Source organism: Phyllostomus discolor, chromosome 12 (genome assembly GCF_004126475.2).
Source record: "Phyllostomus discolor isolate MPI-MPIP mPhyDis1 chromosome 12, mPhyDis1.pri.v3, whole genome shotgun sequence".
Classification (NCBI taxonomy): domain Eukaryota; kingdom Metazoa; phylum Chordata; class Mammalia; order Chiroptera; family Phyllostomidae; genus Phyllostomus; species Phyllostomus discolor.
The window spans coordinates 53824896-53849490 of NC_040914.2; the positions used below are offsets into that span (position 1 = coordinate 53824896).

The window sequence follows — 24595 nt, forward strand, 5'->3', positions numbered from 1 at the left end:
GAATGTAAGACGACAGATTAAGAGGGTGCACAGCCAATTGCACAGGGCCGGCATGTCGCAGGTGCCCCCAGGCACCGTGGGAACCTGTGCCCAAAGGAGCGCAGGGGGCCGATCTGAGTCCAGGTGACTCTGGGGGAGGAGTCTGGGGGCGGGGGCGGGGCCGGGGTGCTGCCGCCAGCCTGCTGAGCTCCGTGTCCCTCTCACCCACAGGCCTCCTCATCTTCCTCTGGTACTGGTCCATGCGGCTGCAGGCCCAGGGCGGGCCCTCCCCTCTGAGGAGCAGCTCAGACGGCACCAAGCTGCCCATCACCTCGGGCAGCACCTCGTCCAGCTGCATCTAGGCCAGCGGCCGTCCACCCAGTGTGAGGGAGCAGAGACTCGGGCTCTCCTCACCGCCGCCCTCGGCCCCTGCCACTGGGCCTGGCTGTTGGCCGCTCGGCCGGAGACTTGAGAAGGCAGGCCCCAGGGCCTCAGAGGGCTGGAGCTGTTGCTATGGCAGCCGGACTCCTAGGCTGGGCCTCATGCATTGATTGGGCTGTGGACCGCTCAGCTCTTAGGCTCAGCTCACAAGGGGCTCTGGAGTGGTGGGACCACGTTCCTGGCCATCCGAACCTGGGGCTGAAGGCCAGTCTTAACTCACCAGCACTGGGCTTAGCCCTGGTGGCTGGGGGCTGGGAGCCCGCAGTCCCCAGAGTCTGGTCACGGACCCTGGAGACCTGGTAGCACCCCTGGTCCTGCGCCCCCATCCGGGACAGAAATGTGCCACCGCTATTCTGATTCCGGCGACCACCACGAGCGTACTTTGCAGCCCCCGTCATTTTAACCAAGGGTGGCACCCAGGGCAAAAGGGGCTGGGGCCGAGCTTCAGACCCCTGGAGAAGGAGAGCCCACCCCCCATCCCCAGCACACAGCAGCAGCTGCCCTACCTCTGAGCCCAGCTCACCCCTTCCTCTCCCCTCCCCTTTCCCAGCCTGGGGTCGCCAATTCCAATGGTGTATTTTGGGTCATGGTCCCCAAGAGCCACCTGGTGCCTGCTGTAAACCTTTATCTACTGCAAGGGCCTCTGCTGGCCCCTGACTCAGGCTTAGTATGTGTATGCTCTGGGCTGGGCTCCTTTGTCCATCTGGGCCTCTCTATAAGCTGTACCACCCCTGCTCACCACTGCCAAGCCCACGCCTCGCAGGGGACCTCAGCCTCTCCCATAGGCCTCTGGCGGCAAGAACTGTGGAGCGTAGCAGACTGTGTTTTCCCACCGCCACGCTCTGAAGACTGAGACATTTCTCCCCTGGCCTGCAGCCCGTCACAGTGAGTTCTGCTGAACGCAGAGGGCCAGGCCTGCCACTCCCACTGAGAACTTTCAGTCTAGTGTATGAGGCATGTGCAAGACAGGACCTCCTGGAGCTGTGGCCATTGGGTTGGGGGAGCCAGCTTCCCAGCTGGAAATCCCGGAAGACTTCCTGCAGGAAGCCGCATTTGATCTAGACCTCAGCCTTAAACATGGGGAGGATTTTCTTTTTAATGATTAATTCTTTTGTCTTTGGTATTAAAAACAAGTGCGTGTTCCCTGTAGAGAATTTGGAAACTGTAGAAGAGTGTAAAGAAGAAAATAAAAATCAGCTGTTGTCATCACCAAACTAATGTAACTGTTTTGGAGCATTGCCTTCTGAGTTTTCTTCTCCGCGTCTGTGAAGGGTCACTAATTAGGAAACGTGAATGACAGAAGAGGACCATGTGTGGGGAAAAAAACCTACTGCTGGAAACTTTATCAGGACAAGGGGGAAAATTAAGGGCATCTTGGTGTCGGTGTTGGGGAGGCAGTGGGGAGCGGTGGGGTCTGCGGTCCACCGGAAACGGCGCACCCGCACTGCAGGAGCAGCTGTGACTCACCTGCAGCTGGTCACCACCTGCCTTGCAAGGGTGAGGGCCCGTGTGGCCAGACCGCCTGCCTTTGATGAGAAACGAGAAATGCAGATTGTGCTGGTGTCACATTCCTTGATTTTAACACTGGATCATCCCCCCAACTTCGCTGGCCCAAGAAATCCCACTCAATGGCCGAACTCAGCTCTTGGCTGGGCAGGTGACGCGTGTAACCAGCTTCTCGCCCGTGTGAGGTAGGTGGGCTGCGGGAAGGAAATGACCGAACTCTTCCCCCAACACAGCCTTCAGCCTTGTCGGGCCAAATCTCCCCTCCCTAACCGGTGACACGGGCGAGGCAGACCGCATACACTTCTGTCCGCCTTGAGCTGCATGAGCGGACATGTTTGGTCACTGCTGTTTGTGTCCGGGTCTACAGGGCCAGTGCAGGCCCCCACGGTGCACACTGGCGCTTTCACCCCCCAGGGTCTCCTTCCCCTGCTCCCGCTGCCCCAGGGAGCCTGGCCGGGGAGGGGGCATGGGTCTCTGGAACTGGGGCGATGGGTGCAAAGCCACCTTGGCAGCCAACAGCAGACTGGCAGTGCCCCCAGATGGGTGTGAATGTGGAGGCTTTGGGGACCTGTGCCCAGCCTTCCTCCCAACCCCTCTTCCACTCTGGCCTCTTCCGCTGGCCTCTGCCTCCACCTCCCTCCAGCTCCTGAGGGCCGAGGGCAGCTAGCCAGATGACAGCAGCTCCCCTCTCACAGACTCTTGGTCTCCCCAGAGGGCCTCCCGGGGCCCTGGCATTTGGCTGGAACTGAGAGGGGCACCTCCCCCCACCCCCAGAGGGAAGAGAGTGACCCAGCCCCCCACCCAGGGACATAGTGCCCTCTTCAAATCAATTCTCTTGAAGAACTCAAAGAACTCTCTGGAACATCTAGTTTCTGTTTCCAAGGCCAGCTCAGATAGTGGAGAGGAGGGTCCTGGGTTGCATTTCTCGTGACAGGCACTAGATGTGCCACCTGACAGCACTGTGGCTGTCCTTGACCTTGGTGGCTCTTTATCATGCGCTCCCCTGGGCTCTGGGGCTTCAGACAATGGGCCACTGTTCCCTCCAGGACATGACCAGCTTTGTGTCTAGAAGTACCCCTTTGGGGTGGGGACCAGGTCGGAGCAGCGGGAGGAGTGAATGAATGCTGGAGGGTGGGGTCCGTGCAGAGGACGGGAGGCCCTGCCCCTGGAGACAGGCCCCCCGGGAGTCCCTCAGGCAAGCCGGGTGGGAGGTGGCTGACGGGGAAGCTACAGTCTGTTTGTGATGGGATTCAAGGGTCTCAGGGCCCTGCAAATGGCTCCAGGTTAGCCCACAAAGCCTAGAAAAGGTGGCCCTCCCTGACCCTCCGTTGCCACATGTCCTGTCTTCCCAGGGATGCGGAACACTCTGGGACTCTGGCCTCCCTCTCGGGGCTGGGTGTCAGGTCAGGTCTGCAGTAGTGGGCTTAGCAGTTGACGATTCACGGAGCGCCTGTCCACCATCCAGGGTGTGGGGGTCGGGGAGGCCGGCGGGCTGCTGGGTGGGGAGGAGGGGCAGGCTCCATGGTTCCCGCCTGTCACTTTCAGCCTTCCCTGCAGAGGCCCGTGCTGGGTTCCTGCCTGCCACCCACACCCATGAGTGACCCCGACATTTCCTCCCCAGCCTTCCTGCGGCCCCGACCGACCCAGCAGGGGACTGAGCACTGTCCAGACGCTGTGTGGGAAGAAGTGCAAACAGAGGCCGGTCAGGGCTGGGTGGGTCCGCATTAGGCCCCCGAAGCAGAGCAGGTCTCGCTCCGGCTCTGCGAGCTGGAGGGGGTCACGGGTGACATACACCTTCTCGGCAAGGGGTGCCCTTTGCTCCTGACCAGAGCGGCGGTGGAACCCTGCCAAGGGCCCTGGCCCTGTCCACGGCTTCCTCGGGGCCGCGGGAGCCGGATTCTAAGCGGCCAGGCCCTCCCTCCGCTCACGCCGCACTCCATGAGTGTTTGCTGCCCCCACTTCCTGCCTGGGCCGCCGCGGCAACGATTTCACAAACGGTCACCCTGAAAGGATGGTGATGATAGTGGCCATGCAAACTGACGGGGCGGTTCCACAGGCGACCTCCCACGGGCTCCTCGCGTACTTCGTGAGAGGCTGGGAGCCACGGACGTCAGGGAAGTTCCTCCAGCCAGGACAGACGTCGGCCCGGGGCCTGCCCGACCCCCAGAGCTCATACTCTGGCCCCGTCCCCCTCCCATCCTGCCTCTTGCGTTCTCCAGCCTGGGAGGACAGGGACAGGGCCCCTGGATTCGAGCCTGGCCTTGTTCAAACCACAGGGGTGAGCAAGGGGCCGCGAACGTCATCCACGTCTTCACCACCGTCACCCCTCTAGCCGGGCGGCGTGCCCCCCGTGGAATGCGTCTGCTCACAGTCTGACCCGGCCCTGGGAGGTGGCCCAGGGCAGCCTGCTTTCCAGAGGAGGAAGCAGGTTCAGAGGGGCCCCCACTCATGGGAGGAAGGTCTGAGTGAGGCGTGCCTGACCCCAAAGCCTGTGCTCGTGGCCACTGCCCAGAGGTCCGCCCCCGCGCACTGTACAGAGGCCCCTGGGGCTGGAGAGCCCCAGCCCCACGGCACCCTTCCGGGTGGGGCCCTAGAGCGGCGTCCCCGGGTGGGTCCCCACCTCCCGCCAAGTCCCACTCCCTCTGCAGGGGCCACAAGATGGGGTGAGGCGGGAGAACAGCCCAGTCCCCGCACCTTTCACAACCCGCCCGATGGCGCCATGGAGCAGGAAGGGTTACAAAGAGGCCACAGGAAGCTCTGACGTGGCAGCAGAGGGTGGGTACAGGAGGGCCCTGCAGATCCTGGGACCAGAGGACGGCTGTGGTCCCCGGGCTCCCGCCAGTGTGGGCAAGGCTGGGCCAGGATGGGGACCCCCAGGGCCCCGGGGGTCCGGCTCCTCCTGCTCCTCCTGCTCCTCCTGCTCCTCCTGCTCCTGGCCTCAGGTGAGTAACGGTCCCTCATCCCCCACCCCCGGCCAAGCCGGGGAAGCCCAGTAACAGGGACAAGGATGGTGTGGAGCAGGGGTGTCAAACTCATATCCATCAGGGGCCCACTAGCCTCGCAGTTGCCTTCAAAGGGCCGAATGCAGTTTTAGGACTGTGTAAATGTAACTGCTCCTTAACTAGGGGCCAGGAGCCCAGCGCTGCCGCTGGGTAGAAACAAGGTGCCAGGCCGGATCAAACAAGGTGGAGGGCCAGATTCGGCCCACGGGCCTTGTGTTTGCTGCGTGGGCTGTAAAGAGTGGGGGTGTCTGCAGCCTACCCTCCCAGGAGCCCACCCCGAAGGTCTGGGCACCTTCTCTAAGCTTGTCCTTGAGTTTGATGTTAGACTCTGGCCCCTTTGCTTGCCCACACTGCCCTGGAGAGGGAGGGAGTGTGGAAAGCGCTCCCCACTCCCCCACCTGGGCTGTGTCTCCCTGGCAGGCCTGGCTCAGGGACCCAGGGGTGCTCTGGACAAGCTCTTCCCCCGCTGGCCTCTGAGCTGCTGGGGGAAGGGGCTGGGCCACGCCGGAGGCTGAGGCCAGGCAGGGTTTGCAGGGCCCTCCACCGCCCACACCACCCACCAGCTCCCTCTCCCTGTCCCCACAAGGGCCTCTCGGCCTTCAGTCACCCAGGCCGGGAACCAGACTCTCCCGCCTGCTTTGCTCTTGGCCTTACAGCCGTGTGGCTGTTCTCTGGGGGGCAGATGGAGGACCCTAGGCCTTGTCCTGGCTGTGCTCTAGCGCCCGCCCACCTGTCCAGCTCTCATTTACCCTCTTGCTGCTCCGTCATGTCTGCAGTGATCCCTTCGGGGGGGGGGGGGGCGTGCTCCCTGCTCACTGCTGTCGTCTCAGCGCCTCGCCAGCTCCTCAGTGAGCGGCCCGTGTGCCTGTCCCCCCTGTGTCTGTTCACACGGGGCCGTGTGGCTTTGGGAGCACGGACTCACCGGTCTGGGCGTCAAAGAAGTCTCTTCTTTTCAAATATTGGGAGACTCAGTGAAGTGCTAAATTTAGCTCCTGGCTTAAAAAAAAAAGGTGAAAAATGACAGCGCTGTCCTTCTGGTGGCTGGGGAGGTGCCAAGAAGGCCAGCAGGCAATACTTGATGGATTAATCACCTTGATAACCAAGGCTGGCTGTCCCATGGTCTCTCAGGGCATCCCAAGGACGCTGGGCCCTTCACAAAAGCTGGAATCCGCTGCCTGGGCCTCTGAGGCCGCCCCGAGTGGCCAGGTGTACCCTGCGGCGATGCGGGGGGTCTGTCTGGTTCAGGCAAAGCGCCAGCCTTGGAATAATGTGAGGAGCCTTGGGAGACTTATATCTAGGGTCAGACTCCTTCCTTCGTGGGTATTTATGGGTTAGTCACCCATTTGCCCATTCATTCATTCATTCATTCATTCAGCTCTGGTGGTGCCCTCTGCGGGGCCAGGCTCTGCGCTGGTGCAGCACGTGGTCCCTGCCCTCGATGGGCTCACAGTCTGGCAGTGACCCGGGGGCTCCGGAGGGGTCCAGGCCACGAGGGGGGCCCAGCAGGAAGCAGACGCTCTCTAATAAAGGGGCATTTTACAACGGTGTAGGAAGGGGTCGGGGGACCACGAAGGGGGACACAGGCCAGGGAGGAGGCTGTGCGGGCGGGAGACAGAAGCAGGCCGCTGGTAGAGAGCCATGGGGGGGCTGCAGGGGCAGGAGGAGGGGCAAGTAGCATCCTACCCTCTGACCTCCAGCCTGCCCCCCATCTGAATCTAGACTGAGGTGGCCCTCCGAGGCCAGCCTCTGGGGCACAGGGGACTGGGCAAGGGTGGGGATGGTCTGCAGGGGGGAAGCGGCACCCTCCGAGCACTGGCCTGCGTCAGGGGCTCCCTGTCCGGCCTCCGTGCTTCCCGCGTCTGCCAGAAACCATCACAAACACGGTATTTGGTAACCTTCTCAGCACTAGGTGCCTGTCAACAGCTTCCCAGACGTGACAGCACCAGCGCTGACCGCCGGCCGGGAGGGAAGCTGTGTCCACACCCCTTGGCCGGTCGCCCCTCCAGCTGCCCCCGCCTCCTCCCCTTCCTTTCCCTGCCTGCCCCCCGTCCCCTCTTCCTTCTTTCTCTTCTCCTCTCTTTCCCTTCCCTTTTCATTTAAAAGGCAAATGTGGATCAAATTATATGTACGCTCATCTACCACATGTTTTTCTCCGTTAAACGATGTACTGTGAGTATCTTCATAACCTAACAGAAATGTAAAGTTCCTTCATAAGCTACTTATGGTACATGGATCTCTAGCTGGTCATTATAAAACCCCACCCTAAAATGTTATTTTTCACTGCACATTTACTCTAACTTGGAGCTGCCATTCTCTTTACCATGTATTTTATTTTTGTCTTTAAAATGAACTATTTTTTGTTGTTGTTGTGAGAGGAATATCGTGTGGGATTCAAGAGAAATATCACACCCTGGAGAAGAGTATAGAAAATGAAAGGCCCGTGTCCCCCGGCTGCCTCAGCCTGGCCCTGCACCCCCCAAAGGTAGCCCCCAGTTGCTCCTGGCCTGCCAGAGGTGAAAGGGTGCAGACTGTTGAGACCCCCCTCACCACGGATAACGGATTCGACAAAGCCGTTCACGCAAACAGACATACCAATGGATGCTCAACCCCCCCCCTTAAATGAACACGAAATTCAGGTTCACCCCCAGACTGGCAAAGACTCGAATGTTTGGCAGCGTCTGGGGTTCTGAGCGCGTGGGTGACAGTCACGCCTGGCCACCGTGGGAGTCAGTGAGAGCCGCCCCCCTTTCAGAAGGACATTCAATGATAGCTAGCAATTCTTAAAAGCACATATTTTGACACAGAAATTCCGATGACAAGAATGTCTTCTGTGACCAGGGTGTAAGCAACGGTGTCCAACAGCCAGAAGGTTCAGCAACAACTCCAAATGTTCACCAGCAGAGGACCAGTTGAGCAAGCGTTTGAACACCCGTGCAAGGGAAGAGTGTGCAAATGTATAAGGAAGGCCGTGCGTCGGTCCGCGCTGGTGTCGGAAGCTCTTCAAGGGTTGTTGTGAAGGGATTCCCTCCGTGTACGTCTGTAAACGATTTCGTACAAACGTGTGCAAAGAAAACCTCGGGAAGGTGGTGCAATAAGCTGTCACCGTTGGTGAACTCCGAAGTGTAACTTGGGACCAGCAGGACTGTTACTTTTCCTTTTGTGTCTTTAGACAGAATTTAATTTTTTTAAATTCAGACTCTGTATGTACTACTCCTGCTCAGAAATAGATAAGTATGGAGACGCCTTCATTCACCCAACGTAAACACATAAAGACACAAATAGTTTTTTGCAAGGAAGTTCTCACCTCCTGGAATAAATACTGCCGGCTCTTTGAGCAGCCGCAGTGAGCTATGTCCTTTATGGCTATGACCTCTGATCGTCCCCCAGACTTGCAAGGAACGCATCATTAGCCCCATTGGGCTGGTGGGAAGACCGAGCCTCAGAGAGCTGCAGTAACTCGCCTGAAGTCACACAGCTCGTCAGCGACCCAAAGCTTCCTCGCCACCCCCCATCCCCGGTGAAAGGGAACTGACCTGGAAGTCACAAAAGCCGGTGTGTAGTCCTGGAGCCATCTCCAGCTAGCTGGTGACCTTGCTTATGTCACTGTGTTCCTGGGGCCTCAGACTACAGTGTTCCCCACCCACCCCAGGAGGTCATGCGAGGGCTGTCATGGGAACGTGGGAGAACGAGGCAAACCGAGACTGTACGTCCAAGAGTTATACCATGAGGCCCCGGTGCAAGGGCTTTGGAAAGTCTGATGTAAAACAACCGCAAAAAAGCCAGGCAGACTCCTTGGAGGAGGTGGTAAAGGGTGCTACCACTAACGTATCAAACCTTTCATCTGCAGAGCCCCATGCCCGAGCCCTTCATATACTCTTTCTCCAAAGCATCCCACTGGCCCTGCAAGATGGAGAGTAGTATCTCCTTTCACCTTGAACCCGAGGCCCAGGGAAGGCATGAGTCCAGCTCAAGTGTACACAGTTAGGGGGACCGGACCGGAGCTGGAATTCCAGCCCACACCACCGGACTCTGGAGCCCCGGCCGCCCCTCCCCACCCAGCCAGTTCACACTCTGCCTCCCTCCCTCAGGTGAGGAGAATTCCACGGGCGCGCCTGCATCCAGCCCCCGCCGCGAGGACTCAAGGAACACCTGCCTGGGGCTCATCAATAGGGGCCGTTACAGAAGCTTCTATCTTCAGGACACCGCCAAGTGCTTCACCAAGTGCGAGCCGTCGAGCAACGAATCCTGTGATCTGGGAAATCTGCAGAGGTAACCAGGCCCTCTGAGCTGGAGCAGGAATCTGGGGTTCCTGCCGGGGTGGGGAGGAGGGTGGGGGTGGACCTGTCAGCCCCCACACCCCCCGGAAACTACTGCTCCCATCTTGTCTTTGCACCACCTGGTTTGACACATTCTCCCCGACCCACCTGGTGAGACCCCTCTGAGCCAGTGGGTGCAGACACAAGCCAGTCCTGTGTCAGCTCGGCACTGGGGGTCGCAGAGGGACAGACACAGGCCCAGATGGTGAGAGCTGCAGTCGCACACATCCTGGTCCCACACATCCTTGCAGTGCTACCGGCCTTTGAGGTGACAGCCACCCAGCGCGTGTAAAGCGAGATCTCACTGTGACATTAACTTGCTTTTCACAATGAACTAATGATGCTGAGCATGCTTTCGTATGCTTCTTAGCCACTTGTGTCTTTTCTTTGGTAAAATAACCATTCGAATCTTTCCCTCCCTTTTTAAAAAAAAAAAAAATTGGCCTGTCTTCTTCTTATTGCGTTTGAAGAACTTGGTATATATGCAAGTTTTTAAAAGTCAGATGACATGATTTGTGACTATTTTCTCCCAGTGTATGTCTTATCTTTTTATTCTCCTAATGATATCTTTTGAAGATCAGCACGTTTAATTTCGATGAAGTTCAATTGAAATTTATATGGGTATTTGATAGCATATCAAATCAGAGAAATTTGATCTAGCCCAAGGTTACAAAGAGTTTCTCCCCATTTTTCTTCCACAAGTAAATGCTTTTAGCTCTTACAATTAGGTTATGCATTTGGAATTTGTTCTTTTGTGTGTGTGCACATAAATGTCTAACTTTATATTGTCATTACTACTATTTTTGCATCTGGATATCGAATTGTTTGGGCACTATTTGTTGAAAAGACTATGCGTTCTCCATTGAGTTGCTTTTGGAGAGGGCATCACACTGAAGAGCTAGGTGGGAGTTCCTGGGATGCCTCCTCCCGAGACAGTAAGCCAGACACAAAACCACACCCCTGCAGAGATTAACGCCACCAGGAGAGACTTGAAAGGCTCAGAGGTGGTGAGACCCACCCCAATCACGTGACTCACCAGAAGTCAGGTGAGCCTTGGAGAATGACCGTGGACCGTCCTGAACTTAATCACGTGGAAGGTCCAATTGCAGCCACAGTCCCAGGTGAATGTGTTTCCTTGAATAAATCAACATGGCCCCTGGCGGTTGGTACGCGGCTCTTACATGGCTGCTACTTTTTTCTCCACACCCATTGTCCAGGACTACCAGAGCTGTCTACTTTCACTTGGCACGGCCCACAGTATTCTGCCACAGTGTTTCCCTGAGACTGTGTCCACCCTCCCCATTGCTGTCATAATACACTTCGCAGAGACCTTACTGACCTTGACGTTCTACGAAGCATCACTAGTCCGCTACACTGACAGCAGCGGGCTGATGTGATGTAGTGAGCAGACAGGGGCAAGGACTCAAGGTGCCTGATGAGGACGTAGGTGAACGAGGGGATGGGAGATAACCCCCACGAGAATTCAGGGGCCCCTCACCTCGCTGAACTTCCTGGGCCTTCAGATGCCTTGAGAATGTCGAGGTACCCCCTCCAGGGTAAAAGACAAGTTGTGGAATGTCACGCCACTTGCCAAGAAGGAAAAAACAGGCACCGGGCGGAAAGACAGGTATGAACAAAAGAGATCGGAGCGGCGGTAGTAACGTCAGACAAGGATGCCGAAATGGGTGTCAGCATTGTAATGAAAAAGCCCTCGGTATACCTATGCTTCCGGCTTTTTAAATATGTTATATCTTGCAGCTAAAATAAGTTTTGAAAGTGCCTTGAAAACCAGATGACAATATCTTTCTCTGAGAAAGTAAATTGGGTTGTTTTATGAGGTCCCCCAAAAATTAAGTGCATGAAGATATATATAATATAATATATAGTATTTATTATATATTATATTATATAGTGAAATACAATTCACTATTTTACTTGGTAACAATGACCGTCACAATACTTGTTTGTTTAGATTTTTCAAAGGTACATAAAAGCTAGACACAATCGAAGGAGCTCAGGCAACGGATTTGGATGAACTGCCCCCACTGTTTCTGGCTTGATGGTGTTCTCATCGCCTGCTCTGCCCAAGCACGTTTGCACATATCTGCATGGCTTACTCTCTATATGGTGCAATATGTTTTTCCTGTGGTTTTTGGGGGGGTTTTCCCCCTTGATAACTGAGCGTTCAAGATGATATCAAAATAAAAGCCTCCCTTTGTCTCCCTGGCAAGCCCTCCACCGCTATTTCTTTCCCACAGCCTTGATCTGGCTGTCTCTGCTTCCCTCCCCGGATTCCCTCTCACTGCTATCTCAGTCCTCCCCCCAGGGCAGCAGATCTGAAGGACCCCAGGTTTAGGTCAAGAAACCTGGCCGGCAGTTAGGTTTCAGTACCACGGAGAGCGCTATGAGCGCGCCTCGCCCGACGCTGTAGCTGAGGCGAGGGAGCTGCGGTAAAATAAATGCCAATTAACTTTTGTGCGCCGTGTGGTTTCCACAACAGCTCCGTTCCCGTAAGCCAGTTTCCCTGCATGTCAGTCTCTCAAGACTGAATTCCCAGTATGCAGTTAGCACTCAAGCAATGTGATGGCACGCTCCCTCACCCGACACAATGATCATCCCACAGTTTAAAACACTCGGAAGGGTTTCTCCCCAAGACATACAAAGACCGACAAGCATATAAAAATCGGCTCGACCTCATTACACATTAGGGAAGCGCACATTAAAACCACAGTGAGATACCACTTTATACCCATTAGGATGGCACCAATTAAAAACATAATGAAAAACAATTGTTGGCAAGTATACAGAGAAACTGAAACAGACATCGCTGGCAGGAAAGTAAAATGGTGCAGCTGCTGTGGAGAACAGCTTGAGGATGCCTCAAGAAGTTAAACATAGAACTACCACATGGCCCAGCGATTTCCCTCCTAGGCATATACCCAGAAGACTGCGACACGAGGCTTCACGGCAAAGCTTGTATGTGCGTGATTGTTTATAGCAGCCCTGTTCACAGCAGCCCGAACCCAGCAATAACCCAAGTGTCCATGAGTGGATCAATGGGCAAACAAAATGTGTTACATCCATACAATGGAATATTATTCATCCATAAAAGGGAATGAAATACTTTTACATGCTACAACATAGATGAACTTTGAAAACATTATGCTAAGTAAAAGAAGCCAGGCAGGAAAAAAAACCCAGATACAATTTATAATTTCATATAATTCCATTGGTATGAAATATGCAGAACAGGCAAGCTTATAGAAACAGAAAGCAGATCAGTGGTTGCCAGAGGCTAGGGGCAGAGGGGAGGGAGTAACTGCTTAATGGGCACAAGGGTTTCCTTTGCGGGGGGGGGGGGGGGGTTGGATTGGGCACTTTAAAGTGGTTAAAATGATCCATTTTATGTTATATGGAGTTGACCACAAAAAGACAAGCGCATGAACTACTCAGAGGAAGTTCTGTCTGGAATCCCTTGGGACAAGCTTGGACTGGTCCCCTGCCACCCCTCTTCTCCTTGGTGACCTCAGGGTCCTTCCTGTGATATTCTGGGTCACCCCCTCCTATCCCAAGGGCCTGATGATCATCGCCCATGATCTCTTACCCCCCGTCACCCGGGCTGGGGCCCAGGTGACTGGGCGGCGCAGCCTGCAGAGCCCGACGTGGCTCCTGACCCCCCGCCTCTTGCAGATACTGGCTGGACTACGAGAACTACCTGGTGGAGGGGAGCCTGGAGAAGACAACGAACTTGTCTTTGCCTTTTCTGAAGGCTGTGGTCAAGAACGTCAGCACCAACATCTCAGGCGACCTGTACTTCTCTCTGACCCCCTCTCAGGTGAAGAGCTGCCCCCACCCCCACCCCCACCTCTGGCCTGCTTTCCCCGGGCACATTTTTCAGAATTCTCAGAGACAGAGGCGTGGTCTGTGCTCGGTGCTTATCAAAACGTGTCCCTTTCGGTAGGGCTCTGCCGCCTGGCTAGTAGCGGGTGCCAGAGAGTGCGTGGATGCGTGGGTCCTGGTAACTGATTATCCAGGTGTCTAGGGCGAGGCATCTGGAAGGTCGCTGAATGGAGCACGAGAAGGCTGAGTTCCGGTGCTCCCAAGAGCAGAAATCCCTGGAGTCTTATCTGTAAAATGAGCCCCGTGGCTTCTTCAAAGCCTGGAGTTGCCGTGAGCTCTTCCACCGGAGGGCGCAAGTGAAGCCATACTGGTGGTCCTGCAAAGGGCCGAATGGGCAGTCTCTGGATTTACGTTTGTCTGGGTTCAAATCCCAGCTCTGGTCCTTACCGGCTAATTGTGACCTTGGGCAAATGACTGAAGTTTTCTTAGTGTCAGTTTCCCGTCTGTAAAGTGATGGTCATGTTGCCCAAGTTCAAGATGATCAGTTGGGGCAAATGAGATAATTCACAGGGCATGCTTGGCACGGCGAGGGGGCAGCCTCCTTCAGGAGTGAAGCGGGGCGTGGAGGGGCCGGCAGCGGGTGGGAGGAACTTCTGGGTCTGTCTGGAGAAGGGGAGGTGGAGGATGGATAGGGCCCGTCTCGGGCCTTTACCATGTACTCCAATTGGCCAAGCCCTCTGTACGGGGTGGGCCCTGGCTCCAGAAACCACATGTCCTTTTGACAAGTGTGCAGACTGGGAAGGAGAAAGCCAGAGTCCTCCGCTCCAACCCTTCACTACCCTGATCCTCTGTCCGTGGGCTGGTCTTGGGGAAGCACCAGGTGGGATCGAGCAGGACCCGGTGGGGTTGGCTCCAGGGAACAGTGAGGCCGGAGAACGAACAAAACAGGCTTTGCATTTGCCGGTGAAAGGTAACTTAACATTTCCAGCATTCTTAGCGTTGGCCTTATTCTTTCCACTTATTCCCGAGTCGGAAGCCAGGCACTATCCCCGTAATACCCTATAGGGTCACAGGGGTGTCAGGACCCTGGCCACATGTGTGCCACACCCGCACTCTCCCCCACACCTGCAAATTGAGTGCGTCCGGGTGTCCTCTCTTCACAGCCCACTTTCAGCCTCGCAGGCGGCCACTCGGGCCCCTGGTTACCTCCATTCTCCATTCTGGGAAAACGGAGGCTCTGTGGGTGCCGGGCCTTGTCCTGGGCTCACGGCCTGGACAGGATGGAGCTCAGGCTGTGCCCCCAGATGGCCTGCCTCTCAGAGCTGAGGTCCTCAGGTGCTGCCCCTCCCCCCGGTGTGCCTCAGTTTCTCTTCCCCATGGGGGAGTGGCAGCACCCGTGTTGGGGGCTGGAGTCCTCGGGTAAGGAAGGAACCACTGGGTCTGTGGTTACAGATCACGGGGCAGGTCCCGGAGGACAAGCGCATGTTCCCTGACAGAGTCCGGCTGCCCAGGAGCCTGTTTGCGTCCCTGCAGGGCAGCAGGTCGCAGGTCCGCTTGGCTGTCTCTGTCCTGGACATCGGGTCGGGGAACCTCTTCAAGGTGAGGAGGAGCTGGATGGCAGCTAAGGACGGCGCTGAGGCTCAGCAGGCCGTGCTTGAACTTGCCGCCCGTGGAGTCTTCCCTGAGGATGGGGACGGCGGAGGGGATGAGTCTCTGGGGATGTTTCCCAAGCAGCCCACACTCATCCCAGACCCCCATCTCTAGGGCCTGTGGACTTCCGACTTAGACTGGTCGCACACACCTGTGCCCTTGGACTTGTATGTGTATCCCGAGTGGGGCCCTGTCCCCGTGGGTCCCTGTGCATGCACAAACATGCATATGCTTTCCCCTTCCTGGTGCACATGTAATGCGTGTGAGCAGGTGTACCCACGCCCTTGCCAAGAACCCCACGTGTGTCCCCAGAGATGTGTATCTGCTCGCATGCAGACATGCGCATGCCTATGTGGCCAGGTACTCACCCCACCCCTGCCCCATGGGCACCCACTACCCTGTAATTGTGGGCTGATTCTTCTTCGGGCCCTGCACCCTCCAGTTAAGAGGGCAGAGGAGGCCCGGAGGCCAGTGAGGGAGACTGTCGGGTCCGCCCTGGTCCAGGCTGAGCAAAAGACCATAGGGAGCGGTGGGCGGGGTGACCCCTTGGTCTCCTGCTCCCCTGGTCTCAGACTTTGCCCTCCAGGCAAGGGCCCCGGGTCCGGGAGGCCCCCAGGAAGCCTCTTCTGCAGCCGGGCCCCCGCCTTTCCCTCCACAGGGCCCCAGGCTCAGCCTGGAGGACGCTGGCAGCGTGCTGAACAACCGCCTGGTGGGCCTGAGCCTGGGCCGCACGCGTGTCACCGGGCTGACGGAGCCTCTGGAGATCACCTTCTCCCACCAGCCGCAGCCTCCCGTGAGTCCCCCCGGCCCCGCCCAGGCCTGGCAGTTACTCAGGGGCAGACGGGAGGGAGACCACCCTGGGGCACGTGAACAGGCGTGCACAGGACTCTGCCCTCCACACCCACCCTCCACACCCACCCAGGAGAAGCCACTAGGGCCACACACACCCTTGTGCCCAGGGACACACGCCCACCTGTGCATACACGCTCACATGCACCCAGGCCCCTCCCACTCACATGCTCACAGAGGTGTGCACTGGGCCCGGCACGCCCACACATGCACGCCCTCGGAAGCACGTATCCCCCCCGCAGACAGGCAGCCCTCCCACCTGCTGCCTGTCACCACACCCACGGCCTCAGGTGCTGACCAAGGGCCATCACGTGGTGTGGCTGCTGTTCCCATGTGACCACAGGGTGGGCCTCGCTCTCTACCCAATGCACATGCGTGCCGAGACCAGGGAAGCACGCTGCCCTCCCGCCTCCCCTCTGTGTGGCTCTCTCCCCTCTCCCAGCCTGCCCTGTCTGCCCCCTGATTCCCATTCTCTGCTTTCAGAACATGACCCTCACCTGCGTATTCTGGGATGTGACTAAAGGTAGGGCCTGGCGGACCTGCTCTGGGTAGGACAGGCGGGAGGGTATGGGCTCCCTTAGGGGTGCAGGGCCCCTCCCCTCTTCCCTCCTCTTCATTCCCTTCCCTTCCCCGCCTCTCTGGTCTCTTCTGCTCCTTTTTTCCTCCCTCCCGTCCCTTACAATCCCCCCACACCCAGGGTCAACGGGAGACTGGTCTTCCGAGGGCTGCTCCACAGATGTCAGAGCCGAGGGGACTGTCTGCCGCTGTGACCACCTGACCTTCTTTGCCCTGCTGCTGGTAACAGCCTACCCCCCCCCCCCCCCCGATCCTAGCAGCTCTGGAGATGCCCAGACTCCTGTCCCGGGGAGGACGGTCCCTGGCAGGGGCCAGGGCCTGGCCTCCAACTGATGGGGTCCTCCTGGGGGGGATCACCCACAGAGGCCAGTCTTGGACAAGGTCACCGTGCAGGCCCTCACAAAAATTTCCCAGGTTGGCTGCGGAGCCTCCATGGTCTTCCTGGCCTTCACCATCATCTTCGCTGCCCTGAGGTGGGTGACACCTCCCTGCTCCCTCCTGTCCTCAGAGGCAGCGGCGGGGCTGGGTCAAAGGCACCCTGGTAGTGCAGGATCGTACTGACAGCCTCTCCAAACCTTAGTTTCCTCATCTGTAACACGCGTTTGGAGGCTGAAATGCATTTGGGCCATTCCCATTACAGCGGCAGAAGCCAGACTCAGATTGGCTTAAACATAATAGGGAAAGCGTGGGTTGAGTAACCGGAAAACCCGAGCCGTGGCGGGAGCCACGGCTCCGTCCCCAGGAATCGGGGTCCCTCCCCTGCTCATAGCTTTGTGCTCTGCTTTGTCATGTGGGGCGGCTTCTCCCCGCCCAGGGGTCCAGGGGGCCCCAGGCATGCCTCTTACGTCTTAGCTAAAGAGCCAGGTCCTGTCCTACACCGAGTCCCAGAATCAAAGTCTTTAAGGTTTTTTTTTTCAATTTTGAAATAATTGTAGACTAACAGGAAGTGGTGAAAACAGTACCCTGAGTCCCATGCTTTCCCCATCCAGCTTTCCCCCAAGATGACATTTTACGTAACTCCAGGATGATAGCAAAACCAGGAAACCGACTTTGGTCCCGGGTCACTGCCTAGAAGACAGGCCTCGTCCGGTTACCATTTTTCACACGCGTGCGTGTGCATTCTGTGCAGCTTTATCCCACCCACACCAGAGTCGTGTTTTACTGGTCTAACCTGGGCCATGATCCCCTGCGGGACTGACCGCACAGGTCACCGTGGTCTCGGGACCGACCACCCTGATTGGCCGGGCCAGGTCACGTGCCTGCTCTCGGATCCCAGCTAACCAAGAGCCAGCTCCAGGGCCAAGGGGCGGTAGACAGCCTGGGTTAAGGGGTGTTCAGAGACAGCCTCCCCAGAAGGAAGGGCCCAAGCAGAGATCTGAAGACCAAGTAGGGAACACAGCTGAGAGTGGAGGGAAGAGAAAGGGCAAAGTGTGGGAGGCGTGGAAAAGCAGGATGCATTCAGGGAATCACAAGGTGTGCAGCTTGGCTGAAGCGCCGAGGGGAGGGCTGAGGCCGGCAGGGTCTGAGGCGCCGTGAGAGGGCTCCTGGGCCAGGGGTGGGACACGGGGGGTGGGACACGGGGGGTGGGTGGAGAGGCCCAGGGAGGCTGTGGCCTCCCACTGGCCCTTCTGCCCCCAGATTCTGTCGCAAGAGGTTCGAGTCAGAAGATGCTCTCAAGATCCACGCGGCCCTGAGCGTTAGCCTGTTCCTCCTGAACCTCACCTTCTTCATCAATCTGGATCATGGCCCGAAGTTGTCCCTTGCCCCCTGCGGGGCCCTGGGGGCCATCTCCCACTTCTTCCTGCTCTGCGTCTTCACCTGGATGGGCCTGGAAGCCTTCCACCTCTACCTGCTCATCATCAGAGTCTTTAACACCTATTTCGGGCACTACTTCCTAAAGCTGAGCCTAGCGGGCTGGGGTAGGTGTCGCCTGGGTGGGCAGAGGGGATGGTTGGCCCTGAAGGGGCAGGGAGAGGAGCAGCCCAGGGGAGAGTGGAGGCTCCGTCTCTCAGACGGGCTCGGGGTCTGCAGGATGGGCAGCCAGAGGGGGTTTTGGAGGAGGCCACGTCACAGGAGCCCCAGCAATGCCATGGCTCCTCCTCCCACCCAGGCCTGCCAGCCCTGATGGTCATCGGCACCGGGAGTGCCAGCAGCTACGGCCGCTACACCATCCGAGACCAGGAGAACAGGTCCACGCTGGAGCTGTGAGTGGCGGCGGTGGCAGCGGGAGTGGTGTCAGGGCCCTGGCTGCACATACCGAGGGAGGTGGGGAGAGGCGGGAGCCCTGGGCGGAGAGACGGAGTAGGGTAAGGCGAAGGACCCTCAGATCCAGCTAGTTCATGGCCCACAGGGGGAAACCGAGGCCTGGGGGGTGGGGAATGCAGGGAGCGAGGGGTCCCGAGAAGCAGGAGACGGTACAGGACCAGGGGGCAGGATGCCTTGCTCTGGCCTGGCCCTCCACCGGCCCATGTGGAGGCATTTTGGGACACATGTTTTAACGTGTATCCAACCCTTAACCTGCCGTGCTGGGCTCTCACCTGGATGGCAGCCCCCACCTGCCCCCTCGGCCAGGCGCCCTTGTGCAGGGCATAACCTGCCCAACGTTCCCAGCAGCCCCGATCCTACTGGCTCTGCCTCTGAGTTGTTCTGAGACACTGGGCAAGCCCGTCCTCCCCCTGGGCCTCAGTCTCCTCATCTGTACAATGGGGTGGGGGTGAGGTGGGCTGATAGACTTGCTCTTTTGCGCCTTTCACCCCTGCAGTGCGGAGGGCAGGGGGCAGAGCTGAGCCTCTCCCAGGTGCCTGTCCCAGGCCCATGGCTCTGTGCTTCAGAGGCACTGGTGGGGCCTTCGTCCTGTCCCCTGGGCCCTGAAGGGGGGGTGGGTGGTCACAGGGTTCCAGTAGGTAGTAACAAAGTGCACGTGGTGGCCTGGGTGGGGCCTGCAGTCGACTGGCAGTCACACACCCACCTAATGGGCAGCGGCCAGGCGTATGGTTTTATGAGAGAAGCAGAAAGATGTTTACGCCAACGGTCCTACTTTTTAAAGGATGATCATTCATTCAGTCTTCGTACGACATAACGTGGTGCAAACAAAACATGTGGTTGGGGCCAAGTGGACCCTTTTGCCCCCGCTGGTCTGGAGAGACGGCAGGCTGGAGCCGCTTAAGAGCCCCTCCCCTGGGGAGCGGGGGACGGAGGGGTGGAGGCGGGGAAAGGAAGGCGTCTCCCTGGTCCCTGAGGGTCGGCCGGGGAGACTGCCAAGGGCTTGCTGGTGAGTGGGTACCCAGCCCAGTCCCAGGGACCGCCCACCTCCACCAGGTGCTGGTTCAGCAACGAAACTGCTCTCTACATCACCGTCCACGGCTACTTCCTTGTCACCTACCTCTTCAACGCCGTGGTCCTGAGCCTGGTGGCCTGGAAGATCTTCACTCTGCCTGGCACCACGGCGGGCAAGGAGAAGCGGCAGAAGTGCAAGGGAGTCCTCACCTTGCTGGGCCTCTCCAGCCTGGTGGGCATGACGTGGGGGCTGGCCATCCTCACACCCCTGGGCCTGTCCACCGTCTACGTCTTTGCACTGTTCAACTCCTTCCAAGGTGAGGCTGCCGGCCCGGGGGGGGGGAGGAGGGCTGCCTCGTCGGCACCAGGAGGGCTGGGAGGTGGGGAGGGAGTGGTTTGCGAGAAACGGGGTTCCACTTGGGCCAGCCCAAATGGAGGGCACTGGTTTTAAACACCCAGGGCTCTCCCAGAAACCCCCAGGGCGGGAAGGCTGGCTGATGTCACGGGAGCTGGCGCCGGGCTCAGGAAAAGCCACCCAAACCGAAGCAAATACTTTCTCCGTCTTTCGTCTCTGGAGCCACATGTGGCCTCTCACTTTCTTCTCTCCGTGGAAACGCCTCCATCCTTCTCTCTCCACTGGCCCGTTCCTACCCATGGTCCCCCACTGGCTGCCCACGGTGGTCGCCTCAACCCGCCATGACCTTCCAAGTCTAGTGACTGTGGTCTGATTCTGTCTCTTCCACATTCTTAGGAAAATCAAGGGTCCGATGGGGCCATCTTAGTCAGGTGTCCATCTCTGGTCCAACCAGCACTGACCAGGAGGCTGCGGTCATGTGAAGTGATGGCCCCATGACATGGACAGAGTCTCCAAGGTGTTGTGGAGGCCGGAAGGAAGTGATTAGTGGAGGAAATGATTGATACATCTGCTTCCTGCCCCCACAGGGTCCTTCCCCCGATATCCCAGCAAAGGGGCAGGTGGCCCCGGGTTCCCAGCATGCACCTCTCCTGTTTGGCCTGCATACCCCCCTTTTACGCACACGGCTCAGAGAAGCCTCACAGCCTGCCCCCCGAGGCTTTGGTCCACCGTCTCATCTCGTGCAGGGGACCCCCATGTCCTGGGCCCAGCAGGTGCACGCCCACAAAAACCGGCCTGGCTCCCAGAGCCTCATGAAACGGTGTGGCATCGAGGCTGGGAGCACTGGGGACAGGCAGGCCTGGGTTCAAATCCAGGCTCCACCTGTGACCCCAGCAAGTCCCTCCTCGGCTCCTCAGACCCAGTCATCTGCCCCGTTGGGGTCACCCCACACGAATCTCCCCAGATTTCATGATCAATAGCTGAGATAATGATGCACGTGGGGAACATGAGAGGCCTTCAGTGTGTGCAAACTGATTTTCCCATAAGTTCTTGAACGTTGACAGTGGGGCTCTGTCTCCTCCGGGCAACTGCCGGCCAGGCTGCCCGGCCCCCTGTCGGCCTCCCGGGCTCAGCCACCGCCTCTCCTCCCTGCAGGTGTCTTCATCTTCTGCTGGATCATCGTGCTGTACCTGCCGCGGCAGAGCGCCGGGACCTCTTCTGGCACTGCCCAAGCCGAGCAGACCCACACCGTGTCCCACGAGTAGGGGGCCGGCCCTGTGCTCTGGACTCAGCTCCCGCCCACCTGTGACCTTGGACGGCTCCCTGCCTCCCTCTGGGCCTCAGTTTCCACATCAGACAAAGTGGAAGGGGGCGGGATGGGGACCAGGTGGGACCAGGTAGGACCACGTGACCTCAAAGGTCACATGCAGATTCATCTCTGGTCTGAAAGTCCTCAAATCTGGGACCACAGGCATCCAAAGTTCCTATAATCCTGGGACCCAGCCAGCACAGAGTGACACCCTCACCCCTTCCACTACGCCCCCACCCCCCTCCTAGCAAAGCAGCCTGTCTCTGCCATCGCCCACCTTCTGGCGTCAGTAAGGGCCTGAGTCCAACCAGAGGCGCTTGTCGTTGGCCCAGCCCCTCAAAGGAGCCCCAGCCTCTCCCTCGCACCCTCTCATCACTGTCACTGCCTCCCTCACCCTCCCCACCCTCCCCCTGCCTCTAGGGAGAGTCCTCCCCTCAGGCCCTGGGATGGTTGTGAACTGGAGGTTTGTCTGAGGGGTTGGTCCTCCCAGCTTGCCTGCCCTGAGCTCAGTCTGCCTCCCCATTTGGGGAGCTGCCAGCCCTCCAGGTGTCCGGGACACTGAATTTCAGAGGATGCCACTTAGTGGGTGGGATGGCTCCTGTTCCCATTTGGACTGCCATGTGGGTGGCTTGAGCTCTGGTCTGTTGTCATGGTGGGCCAGGGGTCCAGGGCTATGTGGACCTGGGGGCCGAGGGGCTGGGCTGAGCAGGGGGAGAGAGAGAGAGAGAGGCCACTCCTCCCTTGGAATCTGAGTGCCCATGGAGCAGGCACTGCGGCGGCCTCGCTCCCCCGTTCAGCCCAGCCCTGGCGGGTTCGGGGCCCTCAATAAATATCTGCTGGCCAATCAGGTGGATGTGCGAGTTTGGCACCCGCCCCACGGGGCCCCGAGCCAGGGGAGTGTCTCAGGCCGGGCGCCGCCTCCAGCGGCTGGACCTCTGCTGTGTCATACCCACGTGCCGGTTTCCTCTGTAGGAAACGAAAAGAGAGACAGAGATCACAGAGATAGAGGAAGAGATGCCGCGATGAGCGATACAGCGAGGGAGGGCCTACAGGCAAGCTGACACAGAGGGAGGGGGCGGAGGCAGAAGGACGGCAGCCCCCTCCCCAAGCCCACCCTGACCCAGGGGGCAGCACACTGGCCTTGGCCCCCCTCCCTGCGCCCACCCTCAGGTTCGTGTTCCCAGCCTAGCCTGTATTTACGAACCATCAGGGGACTCCCTCCCCCGCCTGACCACCCCCCTCTCCAGTGGGCTTTGGAGAAGGTCAAGTACCTCCTACAGGTGACAAGTTGTTATTATTAGACCCTCCCCACAGCCCTGCTGTTGGTCTGCTACCCCCCAGACTCTGCCCACCCCCCACGTGGACGGGACCAGCAAGCAGACGAAAGGCAGGAAAGCCGCTGCGCACTAGAAGGGAAACCCCAGGGAGGGGACGTTACTTCGGTTGAGCCACATCGTTAGGTTTTGTGCCTTCTACTCGGTGGCTTTGGAGGCTTATCTTCACAGGCCCATGTTTCTCACGCCGAAGGTCTCTGCTTCCCTTCCCCGAAGTCTCAGCGTTGCCAACCCGCGCCCAGGAGGAACAGAGTCTACCTGGCCCGGGCCCAAGTCCTCGCTCTGCCGCTCAGGGGCTGTGGGACCCTGGGCACGTCACTGCACCGCTCCAAGCCTCAGTTTCCCCGTCTGTCAAACTGAGATCAAGTCCTTGCCTCGTCCTGAGAGCGTTAAGGGAGGTGACGGAAGTCAAGTGCCGGGTCACCTGATGCCGCAGGGAGCTAGCTGGCTTCCCAAGACCCCCCCCCCCCCTTCCTTGGCTTAAACAAACACCAGGGGGAGCCCTTGGGTAAAGCACGACCCTCTGCAACCTGCAGTGACCTAGGAGGCGTGTGAAGGTCAAAGCTCCCTTTCTGATTCCTTCCCAAGCTCTGCTGGGTGGCGCAGCCCTCTGGGGGATGATGAGGCCCGGTGGCCCTGAGAGGCCGAGCGACCTGACCTGCACGAGGCTGGTCTGCGAGCTGGGGCGACGCTAGGGCTGGGGCATCCCAGGGTTGCTGATGCCTCCTCCTCCAGGAGCATTCCCCGGGTTCAAGGATTATCACCCCGCCCCCAACCCCCTGAGCCCCTGGGCCGTGGTTTCCCAGACACGCGCAGAGGGAACCCCAAGCCCAGGTGAGCCGGGTTTCCTGGTGCAGAGGGAGAAGGTGTGGGGAGCGATGGCTCTGCCGCCCAGGGCCAGGCAGGGGCAGGGGGTGGTCCCTTGTTGCCGGGGTCACTGCAAAAGCGGCTCCAAGTGCCACGCTGAACGCATGCTGAGGCCAGGCAGGGCCATGGTAAAAGTGCACCCGAAAGCCCAGCACGAATGAGCAGGGGTCCCCGGTCACTGGACCGTCACCATAGCAACCCAGGAGGCAGGCAGCCTGCCTGGTCCAAATTCTACCCCTGCGCCTGCATTGGACCAGTTCCCCACCCACTGGACTCGTGAAGGTGGGGTGGCAGTGGCTGCCCCACAGGGCGGACGACGGAGTAAAGGAGGCCCAGCCGAGAGGGCGGCCCAGCATCCGGGTCACCGAGTCCGGCGGGAATGCGGCTGACCCCAGCTTTTCCCTGGCCGTCACCTTCACCTTGTCAAGCTGCAGTGGCCATCAGTGTGCTGCAGGGCGGGTCCCCCCTACCCCCACCCCCACCATGGCTCCCCGGTTCTTTCTGTTGTACCCCAATTTCTTCACGCCTAGTACTTTTTATTACAATATAACATATACACAGGAAATGAGGAGGCCTCCCTGCTCTGAGCTCTCAGATGGATAACAATATCAAAAGATTTAAGTTCTCCACCAATTAATCAAAGAATACAATGCGATTTGAATAAACACTCCAAATGATTCTTTAAGACTTTCCAAAAATTGTTCTAAAATTTATATGGAGGCATATAGGCCTCAAATAGCTAAGTCAACCGTAATGAGAAAGTGGGCATCACCAAGAGAGTGGGCATCACCAAGAAGGACGTATGGTCTGAGGGTGGTGTCGGAAAACTATTTCCAATGCAGTTTACCCCCAACCCTCCACAGAGCCACGCTGTGACTTTTGTGGGTCCCTTTGTCCAAAAACAAAGCAGCAAAAACTGTATTTTGCAACTACATGAGGGCAAAGATGACTATAATCCAGTGCGGGCTCATAATTGTGTATTCATTGGCAGTATATTCATTGTTTTCTTCTGAAGTTAAAAGTTATTAAAATGAAACACTTCGTGGGCCGCTAACATAATGGGGAAATTTCCAGTGTCCTGAATCGGAGGCCCGGTCTGGATTAGAACCCGGGACTCAGGCAGCCTGGCTCGGTCTGCCATGATGGGCCACCACTCCAGGGCCCACACTGGTTCCCGCCTGTCCTGATGAAGGCCACTTTGACTGTGCCTGGGGCACGGGCAGTGGTGTCCTGGGACGTGTTTAACAACTAGCCAGCTTTGCAACAGCTGATTGTCACGCTTTCAGGAAGGGTGG

At 58.2% G+C, this 24595-nt stretch overlaps 2 protein-coding genes across 4 annotated transcripts in view; both read left to right on the plus strand.

Annotated features, from left to right (window-relative positions):
* ADGRG1 (adhesion G protein-coupled receptor G1) overlaps positions 1 to 1643 on the plus strand; it is a 37563-nt gene extending 35920 nt beyond the window's left edge. For all 3 annotated transcript variants that reach the window (XM_036011886.1, XM_028501964.2, XM_028501968.2), the window contains exon 14: positions 211 to 1643. In XM_036011886.1, the coding sequence (XP_035867779.1) occupies positions 211 to 341 (131 nt within the window). In that variant the 3' untranslated portion in view covers positions 342 to 1643. The remainder of the gene's footprint in view (positions 1 to 210) is intronic.
* A 2593-nt stretch (positions 1644 to 4236) lies between these two features.
* ADGRG3 (adhesion G protein-coupled receptor G3) lies at positions 4237 to 24020 on the plus strand. Its single transcript, XM_028502088.2, is given in 13 exon segments — positions 4237 to 4742; positions 4745 to 4868; positions 9017 to 9197; positions 12935 to 13079; positions 14537 to 14683; positions 15393 to 15527; positions 16067 to 16106; positions 16281 to 16381; positions 16523 to 16632; positions 17798 to 18078; positions 18270 to 18363; positions 19478 to 19752; positions 20946 to 24020. Coding segments are annotated over 13 exon segments (1848 nt in total). The 5' UTR covers positions 4237 to 4637; the 3' UTR covers positions 21056 to 24020.
* The last annotated feature ends 575 nt before the right edge of the window (positions 24021 to 24595 follow it).